This window comes from Epinephelus moara, chromosome 7 (assembly GCF_006386435.1).
Source record: "Epinephelus moara isolate mb chromosome 7, YSFRI_EMoa_1.0, whole genome shotgun sequence".
Classification (NCBI taxonomy): domain Eukaryota; kingdom Metazoa; phylum Chordata; class Actinopteri; order Perciformes; family Serranidae; genus Epinephelus; species Epinephelus moara.
This window is the reverse complement of record NC_065512.1, coordinates 41,383,865-41,395,740: the sequence shown is the minus strand read 5'-3', so window position 1 is coordinate 41,395,740 and position 11,876 is coordinate 41,383,865. Positions and strand designations below refer to the sequence as shown.

Sequence of the window (11,876 nt, the reverse complement as noted above, 5' to 3'; positions counted from 1 at the left end):
CGCAGCGCTAACAGCTGGTCCCGGGTGTAAACAATGGAGGCACGGCTGGGCGCCGGGTCCCCGCACACGATCGTATCCATAGCAAAATGGGAGAAAGACCGCTATAAGGAGAGCGGTCTTCGTCTCCATAACAAAACAGAACATAAGTGCTAGCTAGCTAACTGAAAGAAAACTCAAAATAAGAAAGTTAAATGAAAAGAAATTGAAAAAAACTCAGCGGTGAGCAGGAGCTGCTGTAACAGGCGTCCGCACTGGGGGCGCCATCTTGAAACATATATGCTACATATAAGTTTTATACATCATCTGATAGCGGGGAACTTGAAGATTAATATGAGATGCACCTCAGATGCAGCGGTGTGTCAAGTTTTTCTAGTCAAAAACCTGTGAATAANAAAAAACTCAGCGGTGAGCAGGAGCTGCTGTAACAGGCGTCCGCACTGGGGGCGCCATCTTGAAACATATATGCTACATATAAGTTTTATACATCATCTGATAGCGGGGAACTTGAAGATTAATATGAGATGCACCTCAGATGCAGCGGTGTGTCAAGTTTTTCTAGTCAAAAACCTGTGAATAACATTGTGTTTTGGTTAGGCTTTGAAAGTTTGTAGTGTATATGTGCCTCTGACTGTACGTTATGCCGGGCATGCCAGCAGCCCAGTGCAGTGGAAAAGGTTAAAGTAGCTGGTGCAGTAAGATGCTTCACTGTGGAGCAACTGAAGTCTTTGGGTTTAAAATCTGTATGTTTTGTAGTTTCATGACTTCCCACCCCAAGACCTTGAAGATGAAAAGTTATCAAAAGCTTGAGACGTTGATGACGCTTTATTGTGGAAACTGTGATTTTTAGTCAAAGGGCGTGGCCATGGCCTGGCGCCGAACTTTGATGTTTTGCCGTGATGATAAACGTTGCTGTAACTTGACTCCATGTGGGAATATTTTGCCAAAACTTCACACATATGATGACAGTCCAGCCCTGAACACATCTACAGAGGAATTTTGAATCACTGCCATAGCGCCACCTACTGGCAACAGAAAGCTACTGTATACATTCTTTGATGTCCCTCTTCTAGCAGGTTAATCAGACCCACCTCAAACTTGCTGGTCTAAGTCCTTAGACCTTGATGATACTTAAAAATGAAGCTCTTGAGTTTTTATCAAACGCCCCCTTCAAAAGTTTGAAGAAATAGCCCCTGAAGGTAGTTTAACCTACATGTATGAAACTTGGCAGGCTTATGTAACGCTCCAAGATGTTCAAAAAAGCCTCTTGGAGGCAGGCTCTAAACCTTTAATTATTATTATTTTTTCTCCCGCCATCTCCTAAAACCAAATTTGAGCCCCTAAACATGCTCAAAGACTCACCAAAATTTGCACACTTGTAAGGACTGGCGAAAAAATTGATAAAATGAAAAAAATTAACCCACAAAGTGCCAAAATGGGCTCTTTAGCGCCACATAGGCACACTAAAATGGCCGCTGCGGCCCGTAGGAATTTCTTAGAAAGATCAAACCAAAACTGGCTTGTTCGTGTCATCGGGACCTACAAATCACACGGCTTCAAACACGTTCACATGCCAGGCCAACTCCTGCTGAACAGATCTTCTGTATAACTTTGTCATTACTTAAACGGTTTGGATTTCATGGCCTCTGCAAGGTGATGTGCCACAAAACCTCCTGACGATCTTCGTGCCACCTAGACACACTAAAATGGCCACTGCTGCCCGTAGGAATGTCGTAGAAAGATCGTTAAGAGATAAAACCAAAACTGGCTTGTTAGTCTCATCAAGACCTACAAATCACGCGCTGACACCCCTGAGCTAAATCCAACAAGAAGTGAGCTATTTGCCCTTTCAAAGTAAGATGTCGTTTTTCAAAAATTCTCCTTTTCAAAAAATAATTCCTCCTTCACCGTTTATCGTATCGGCTTCAAACACGCACACATGACAGGCCAACTCCTGCTGAACAGATCATATGAATAACTTTGTCATTACTCGAACGGTTTGGACTTTATGGGCTCTTAAAGGTGACGTGCCACAAAACCTCCTGAATGTCTTCGAGCCACCTAGACACACTAAAATGGCCCACCGTTTTATCGTATCAGCTTCAAACTTGCACACATCACAGGCCAACCCCTGCTGAACAGATCTTCTGAATAACTTTGTCATTACTCGAACGGTTTGGATTTTATGGGCTCTTAAAGGTGACGTGCCACAAAACCTCCTGACGATCTTCGTGGTGCCACCTAGACACACTACAATGGCCACTGCGGCCCGTAGTAATGTCGTAGAAAGATTAAACCAAATCTGGCTTGTTCGTCTCAACAAGACCTACAAATCACGTGCTGACACCCCTGACCTAAATCCAACAGGAACTGAGCTAGTGCCTCTGAAAATAACATGAGCAAATGTGGAGAAATGGTCATCTGTGAGCTAGAGTGGAGAGGGGTCTAAAACTGTCTAAAACTTTTGTCTTTAATTGTCTACGTGAGCTGGAGGTCGAAAAAGCGGGAGTCCGAGGTCCCGTCCAGCGCTACTTGCAGCTTTAATTTTGTTTGTTTTTTCAGAGAATTGTATTCTGGTAAGGGTAAAAAGTCTCCAAAGCAACATTTTACATTTTATACCTCTCAGCCTTCACAATTGCATCAATATTATATATGCAAAGTCATACAGTGGACTGAATTGGGCTCTACAGCGGGCCGTATGTTTGACTCCCCTGAACAAGACAATTTAACACTGTTTGCAACAACACAGTGTTCTACAAAGACTTGAGCTGTAAATGTTTGAAGATGTGGTTTGAGAAAGATTTTGGATGTTGTGATTGTGGTATTGCTAAATGATTCATTTCCTCTCTCTAACAGTTGGTTCGCTTCATGTTCAGACAAATCTTTGAGATGCTGAAGAGGAAAAACTGGGAGAGCGGGTAAACATTATATTAATATTGTTTCGACATGGTTTTATCATTTTGACATGAATAATTGTGTTAACTTTATCTCCTCAGCATGGTTGCCAGGTTTCTGGATCTGCTCACAGTCCAGCTCCTGCAGAGCAGCAGTGAGGCACCCAGTGGGCTACAGTTCCACATCCTGGACCTCTACATGACTGAACTGGCAGCTGTGGGTTCAGCGGAGGTACAATAGTAACACTGTGTTTAAGACATCCTTGGCATTTGTGATTAGGAACAGAAAGTTGGGGGGAAAATTAGGCTTATTGAGTTCCTGCTGTGATTGGCAGCCATAAACGAGGAGAGTTTGATTGTACTTTAAGAATCAAAGCATGTAAATCTGATTATCTTTCAGTTACCACTGAAAATTTGAATAATCCGAGGAAGTCCTGGAAAGCCTTAAAATCTTTATATACTCGTATAAATGATAATGAGTTATCTCCTTGCGTTACCACAGACTCATTGTATCAGATAGGCCTACTATGTTGAACTGGTTAATTGAGCATTTTGTGTCCTTTGGCTCGCTGTTTGATTCTGTTTCCAACTCTGGTGCTTTGAACACCACTGTTTGTGATACAGACCAAAATGGTATACATCAACCTTTCTGTTTCTCTCCATTTTCTGTTAGTGAAGTGCATGAAGCCTTACTAAAGTTAGATAGTAAAAAACCTGCTGGTCCAGACAACTTTGAACCTTTGTTTTTTTAGTTACCTACAGATTTCATTGCTCAACCCCTGACCTATATTTTCAACCTCTCTCTCAGCTCTAAGGTAATTCCATAGATATGAAAGTCAGCCAGTGTTCTCCAACTAAAAGGCTCCAGACTGACTTTTTTAAGTAGGAGCATTTTAGCCCCTAACTGAAAATTTGAAGCACAAGCAGAAGATTTAGGGACACACCTTAAATCGTCCTGCAACGCAGCTATTCAAATTTTTGGCCATTTTAACTGTATCACAAACTATATGTAGTCTATTGGACTGTTTTAATTATTAAATTATTTAGCATCACAGAGACTTGTGGCGAGTGAGATGTGATGATTCTTAAAATATTATCTGTACAGGGCTGTCCAAAGCTACAGTTCATCCAGTTCAGAAGGGGCTTCAAGTGGACTTTCTGTAGACTTCCAAAGGGTCAGCTTGGGCTGCAGACTTCAGCAGACTTCACTGATTTAATAACCCACAATTCATTGCAATATGGACATGACATTGTTGGTTTTTAAAAAACCAGAAACTTATGAATGTGTCAAATAGTTATTGATAGTTAGGTCTATTAAAATGTTACTTGAATTGTGTTGGCCAGAAATATAGACTGTAGAGGGACTGTGCACTGCAGTATCGTGGCCTATCAGGCTGCGCAGTGAAATAGGCTAAAAAATTGGCCAAAAAACAACAAAAGAAGTTCTTATGTAGGTTATGCACAATTTATTGAGTTATAGTCCCGTCCTTATTTACAAACATTTATGATTTTGAAGCATTTAGCCTGTATGTTACATAGAGATGTTTAAATACATTTTTTGTTAAGCCACAAAAAAAGCTATACATTGGATTTTTATCTTGTTATTTGCAGGAACAGATGAGTAGGCACTTTTCATCAACTTAAATGACATATGAATATGACAGCAGCAATAGTTCAACGTTTCCATGGCAATGAGTAAAATGGTCTGGAGGGCTGTCTGTTCGGATCTTTCAAATTTTAGCCCTCCGAATAAGCTTGACAGGCAGCACACAAAATGTTATGACTCATGTTTGTCTTTTGTCCTCTTTATTTTAATACCAAAATAACCACAGGTCATAAACCTGAAACAATCAGAAACAGAGATGCAAAAGGTTACATGTAATGTTATACCAGTAAAACTGTGACTACTAAATAGCTGCTTTCATTTTTTTAATAAACAGTACATAGATTTCTTTAAGCTGGTCAATTACTTCTTCCATTAATTATCATTCTACATCTGTTCAGGAAAAGAAATAAAGTATGTAATATTCTTTTTAAATATATAAGCAAACAAGAATGTTGTTTTACATATAACACGAGTTTACTTACATATTCTTACATAAGTAATGTTGTCTTACACATAACACAGCAGACTCAAAGTAACCACAGTGACTACATTTCCCAGAAAGCTTAGCACTCTAGGAGCATGCGCAAAGCAGTTCCCTAGACGGCATTGCGGAGTTGTTATGACATAGCCCGTGTTTACTTACTACACGTGTCGCCCATAAGTCACGAAACACATCACGACGCAATGTTCTGCAACGGGTTATGGAGTTAAAGTCACCGTTTACCACGCTATCGTTCACGTTAGCTGATCGAGTATTTAACTACCGTTATGTCACGGCTAATATTGATAACCGAGAATGCTACCGGGAGCTAGCCGAGTGCTAGCCGAGAGTGCTACGTAACACTCACGTTAGAGGCTGAACGCCTATAAACCACAAATCATAATTTAACTAAAGCACATTGGGATAGTGTGGTAAACGTCAACATACAACCATTTATTTATGATTTAAACATCGTTAGCAGGCTATTTTGCAGCTAGCAGTTGCTACATACCAATGGGCCGTGTGCTCCTGCCGAAGGTCTGGATATAATAGCCTCGCGTCACCAGCCTGGTTTTTATTCACTCTGAATTTTGTCTGGATTCTGGTTCCGGTCTAGAGAGCGGATGCGGAATTCACCAAATTCACCAAAGTAAAAGTGTTCACCAAAGTAAAACTTTAAATTCTGGCGCACCATCGATTTGGGGTGATGAGGGGTGTAAAAAAATCAATTAACTTAACGGCTTGGGGCTTTTCTTGTAAATTATATTCTTTAAATAAAATGTTTCACCGCATTTTTATTAGCTTGGTGCTTTTATTTTGACGGAAAGGCGCATCCATCGAATTCCGTATCCTCTCTCACTCGCCCTGGTTCCGGTTCCTTACCAAAACGGCCACTAACGGCCCCAGACTAGGATATAATGAGCTGCTCCCGTGAACACAAGAATACCTGCAGCACGCGCTTACAATTAACCCCTTAAAGGGTCTCAGACGTACAATACAACAAAATGAATTTTGGCACCGAAAGCCTTGACCAAACAATTCAAATGGCAATTGTCTCTTAGAAAGCGGCTACAGCAGATCAATAATTATTCACATTTTTTTATCAGTCAAATTACTTAGACCCATAAACTAAAAATAATTTTACTAAGTGACCAAAAGTCTTGACACTGTCAGTCTGTATGGCAGAGGCTGCATTCACACCAAATCTGAAAATCCACAGGTTGTCTCTCAACCAGGAGCCTTGGTCTATCGTATGTAGGATTTACAGGGGGAAAAAAAGTCTTCCCTGAGTACTCCCTGTAAAATTAAGCTCACCACCCAGTCCAATATCCTGGATGAGCAGGACTCTCCCCCCCTCCCGCTGTCAGAACACCATCGCTGCTTGGTCAATTCCTCCGGCCACCAACCGAAACTGGCTGCCACTCCTCCAAAACCAGCTGGCGGATATGTAGCTTTCCGGTCTTTGTCGTCAACTTTCGGCAGCAAGCCTCCATTGCTCACTCCTACATCTCTGGTTGTTTGTGACTCCATCGTAAGACATATTAAATCCAAAACTGCAGTGACCCATTGCTTACCAGGTGCTAAAATTGTTGATGTCATCCAGCAGACCATGTCACTGCTCGACAAACACCCATAAGTCCATAATGTCATAGTTCATATTGGCCCAAACGATATCACCAAGCAGCAGTCTGAAGTTTTAAACATTTTGTAATAAACTCAAAAACTGTGGAAAGTCAGTGTTCATCTCAGGCCCTGTCCCCTCGCTTAGCCGTGGTATCGGACATTTCAGAAGGCTGCTCTCTTTTCACACATGTCTGCAGCCAGTTTGCCCAACACACAACTTGTCTTTTATCGACAATTTCAATCTATTTTGGGAACGAGCTATATCCATGATGGTATCCACCCCAGCTTCAACGGCACCCGAGCACTGTCAGCAAACATTGTCCATGCAGTCACAACAGCCTCACATCAGTGACTGACTGCCACTCGTTCCTTTACAGCTTCTTACTACACACTAGCGGTGGGCAATATGGCCCTAAAATAATATCAAGATATTTCAGGGTATTTCTGCGACAACGATATTCTTGACGAAATGACAAATTATTAAAAGAGACACATGTATTTTTATATTTTATCATTAGAAAAACAGTATTGTACAAAATAAGTGAGCTTATTGTAAGCTTTACATGTTAACCACTTTCTTTAAATAATTAGTAAAAACTGAACAAAAATTATCTCTAATTAGAGGTTCAAGCCTGAAGGACTGAAACCCTTTTGTTTTTGTCCTGTTTCATTATTATTATTAGTAGTAGTAGTATTAGTATTATTATTATTATAATTATTCAGAAATGTCTTTGCAAATTCCAGTGAGATAGTACATCATAGAGACATGAAATTTTAACCAGTGACTGGAAGTTGTGTGCAAATGGTGCTCAAGATATTTTTTTGAAAGGCCACCACCCTCGCACCGTATGTCAGATTGACTTGAAACTTGACACACATGGTCAGGTGAAAGGGTTCTACGAAAGCCTTAAGAAGCCTTGAAGTCCGCCCACTTGTCCGCCATATTGAATTTTTTGAAAAACACCATTTTGACATCTCCTCTTAAGGCGTAGGTCCAATTTGTACCAAACGTTCTGTGGATCATCACAGGATGAAGCTTTTTAAAAGCTGTCAAAGACTTTCTGATGTCATTGTGTTTTGATGATATTGAGCAATCAACTTCAGAGGGGGCATGGCTCAGCACATGAATGGATTTTACACTCTAACCGTTGAGCCAATTGTCACAAAACTTGTAGAAAATGTCGACATAAGTATCTGAATCATACTTTGAAAGTTAGGGGGGGACGTTATACAAGCAAAAAGTTGATATCTCATAATCAGCCAGAGATATTTTTACGAAACTTGTTTTGCCTCATCTAGGGTCATGTCTCAATCAATGCACAAAATTTGAAAATGATTGCTTAAAGGGGGCATGGCTTATTACATTAAATTTAAATTTCAAGACATTTCGCATTCCATAGTTCAAAAAATCATATTAAAGGAGCTATATGTAAGAAATCTAAAGCAAATAGTCGTAAAATCATCCTAATATGTCACAGAGACTAAGGAATAATGTTAATATAACATACTGATCTCACCGACAACAGTACTACAGCCAGAATATTCGCATTTAAAAAAAAATATTTACGGTCCGCAAATCATGTTTATGTTTTGAATTTGTGTTTTGGCCTGTTGCGCCACCCACCGCCGTCTACCAGTCACGCAGTCAGTAGAGTCTCAGCATCAGTTACAGTTACGACTGAGCTACAATGGCTGACGGTGCAACTAAACCCAAACGACCTCATTATGATTCCCAAAAATGCCAAGACAAAACTCGAGGCAAAGCGAGGGTCTATATAGGAGATGCTTTTGAACGGTGGAGACGGTTGAAGAATTTGAAATCGGATGTCGAAGTGGCTACTCTTTTCCTCGACAGGTAAGCTTTAGCCAAAGTTGGCTAACTAGCATCATAGCTAGACGGAGATTGATATTTCGAATACTTTAACTGTTATTCATTTTCAATCATACATTGTAGCCCATGTGCAGGTGGGTCATCGACCCGACTGATTTTTTTGAGAAACAAACGTTAGCAGCATGGCAAGCAGCATTAGCAGTGTCCCGGTACATAGCATTAGCAGCTGGCTCCTCCTCCACTGTATCCTGGCAGCAGCATTAGCAGCAGAGAAGCCGGACTTGCTCGAACAGTACGCTGGAAAACTGAAGATCAAGGATGCGGCGACGCGGCCCTGCCACGGCAGCCGCCCGTGGGCAAACAAATCAGTCTCCAGCGTGCCGCTGTCCAGCAACCTGGAATCTGTAGGGGACCTCGACTCGCGGACACGACACGACTCGCGGCAGTATTTTGAATTTGAATGCAGTAACCGTTAAAAAATATATAATAAAATATATAATATATGAATAATAAATAAATATATAATATTAAAAAATATATCTGTATTATCATGAATGAGGTGATATTGCACTACCCTACTACATACCAGTCACTAATTGCTCTTCTTTGTCCCCTGTGACCCCCTCACCTCCTATCTATAAGTTGGCTGAACTGCTGTCACCTTTTTTATCTTCTGAGATAGTCATCTTGGGTGATCTCAATATTGACTGGTTTTTATCTGTCTCAAACAAGTTAAAAAGATATTTTTAATGGTATGAATCTGACACAATTATTTTCTAATTAAGCCTAATTGATATTATTCTCTGTAACAAGCCTGATAAATACATCTTCAGTGGTGTATTTGACATACGTGATCATTGTTTTATTCCCTGCATCAGAGATGTGAGCATAAAGAAATTAACCTTCCATGTAATAACTAGAAGGAATCTGAAAAAACTCAATGACCATGCTTTTCTACATGACTTGTGTCGCAGCACCTGATGTTACCAAAATCCCTGATGTAGACCTTGCCTTAAATCATTTTACTGATGTTTTAATTCTGTTGTTGATAAACATGCTCCTTTTGAAAAATATAGGGTAAAAGCTCGGTCAAGTCCATGGTTTACTGCAGACTTATCTGATCTTTTTAATTCCAGAAATAAAGCTTGGGCTCGAGTTCTCCCACTGGCTTGTGTTCAAACAACCACTGGACTGCTGCGTTAAGAAAGGCTAAGTCAGACTACTATTTACTCGCTTCCACCAGCCCCACTCATGATCAGAGCAAATTTTGGAAGGTTGTTAAATCAATTAAAAAAAAAAAAATCTCTTTCCCAACTAACATTAATAGACAGTAAGGAAATCTGCTCTGTATTAAACAGTCATTGTGCTGCCTCTGGACATCTTTTTGAAACCAGTTTAAGTAAACAGAACCATTCCCTTGAACGTCAGGATAATCTTTGTAATACCTCCTCACCAAGCTTCAGTTTGTCCTCTTTTAGTCTTTGGGAAGATAGTAATGCTTTTCTTTCTATTGATAATAGGAAATCAACTTGTGCTGATGATTTAGATAGCTTTTTCGTATACTTTCAGTGCTGCTAATTGCAGAATGCAGTACTCAAATTTTTAACTTGACTATCTCCACTGGAATAATCCCCACAGCCTGGAAAACAGCTTATGTCCTTCCTTGACATAAAGGGGGTGACAAAACCGATATAAATAACTATCGCCCTATTTCTAAATTATGCTGCCTGGCTAAAATTTTGGAATCCCTTGTAAATAATCGGCTAAGATCCTATCTCACTTTGTTGTCTGTACTCACTCTATCAGTCTGTGTCTATTTGACACAGTTGACAATTTGTTACTTTTAAAAACTTTCCCGTACTGGTTTTGATTCTGTCAGCTGCCTGTGGTGTGAAAACGACATCTCTAATGTGTAAAGATGGGTGATGTTCACTCAGATTTTTTTAAATATTACTAAACGTGTGTCACAGGGCTCAGTGTTAGGGCCAATATTGTTTTCAATTTTCATAAATGACATTGCCCCCCCACCACCCCCCTCTCTCTGAATCCTGTAAATTTCATCTGTATGTGGATGACACAGTCTACCATTGAATGTCCATTGAATTGTCTTTTGGTTTGCACCAACTTCAAGTACATAACCTCAAGCTAGTACTAAACTCAGACAAAACAAAATAGATGCTGTTCACTGAGGCTACTCATACTAGATCTTTCAATATTCATTCTGCAAATGGTACATCCATAGAGAGAGTCCCACAGTAAAAATACCTTGGTATCTGGCTGCATGGCAATCTCAGTTTTAAGCACCATATAGAAATTCTGACCAAATTGACGACAACACTTGGATTTCTGTACAAAAATAAGAGTTGTTTCCCTTTTCTACATAGATAAAGAATTGTCGAATCTGTATTTTTGCCTGTTTTGGATTATGGGGATGTTATATACAGAAAAGCTGCTGCTTCTACACTGAAATCACTGGATACTGTTTACCACTCAGCGCTAAGGTTCACAACTGGTGATTTTTACAGCACCCATCACTGCCACCATTATTAAAAGGTTGGCTGGCCACATTTGGCTGTAAGGCGAGACCAGCATTGGTAATTTGTTCTTTTATAAAGCTTTGATGCAGATGTTTCCACCCTATATTTGATCCCTTTTAAACCTGACCTCACATTAATCTTGGTACTTGTTCACAGAATAGGTTGTTGCTTCGCACTCCCTTAATCAGATTTGAACTAGGAGGAATGTCATTCTTTTACAGTGCACCTTATACATGGAAGAATTTGCCAAAATCCCTAAACGTGGACACTCTGCCACCTTTATGGCTGTTTAAATGCTTTATCTCTGATCTTGTTTTAATTGAGTGTAAATGTGTTTAACTATACATCTACACCTGAGTATATTTATTACCCTGTATGTCTACTTTAAGCGATCATTTATTATTTTTATTGTTCTTTTGTTTTGTATGTTTTCATTTCTGTTTTAACTGGTATGCATGATGGTTTTTGGTTTGCTAGGTGATTGTTTTTAATGTCTTTGTTCATGTTCGGCATTATTAAAAATGAAGATCTTCCTAAATTGATTTCCCAAGTCTTAAATAAAGGTTTGAATGAATGAGTGGATGAATGAATGAATGAATGAACGAATGAATGAATGAAATAAATGAGGAAAAACATTAATGCTCCTATGATCCCTATGTTTTTCTTTCTTTTCACAGCTCACTGCTGATCAGAACTTGATCTTCATTGAGCCGTTCTGCAAAACAGCCGCCAAAACCAAGGAGTAAGTCCACATCCCCTAAGCATTTATTGTAATGCTGTCTCTTACATTAGAAATATGTAGAGGTGTCACTAGAGGTGTAACAATACATGGACCTGAATCGATAAAATACACACACACACACATATATATACATATATATGTGTGTGTGTGTGTGTGTGTGTGTGT

At 39.8% G+C, this 11,876-nt stretch overlaps 1 protein-coding gene across 6 annotated transcripts in view; it reads left to right on the top strand.

Annotated features, from left to right (window-relative positions):
• The window catches only part of LOC126392727 (ribosomal RNA processing protein 1 homolog B-like), a 69,376-nt gene that overhangs the window by 7,445 nt on the left and 50,055 nt on the right, over positions 1-11,876 (top strand). For all 6 annotated transcript variants that reach the window (XR_007570206.1, XM_050048318.1, XM_050048316.1 and 3 more), the window contains exons 5-7: positions 2,854-2,915; positions 2,994-3,123; positions 11,647-11,711. Coding sequence is in view for 5 of the 6 variants with exons in the window: in XM_050048318.1 (XP_049904275.1) it covers positions 2,854-2,915; positions 2,994-3,123; positions 11,647-11,711 (257 nt within the window). In the remaining variant the exon portion in view is untranslated. The remainder of the gene's footprint in view (positions 1-2,853; positions 2,916-2,993; positions 3,124-11,646; positions 11,712-11,876) is intronic.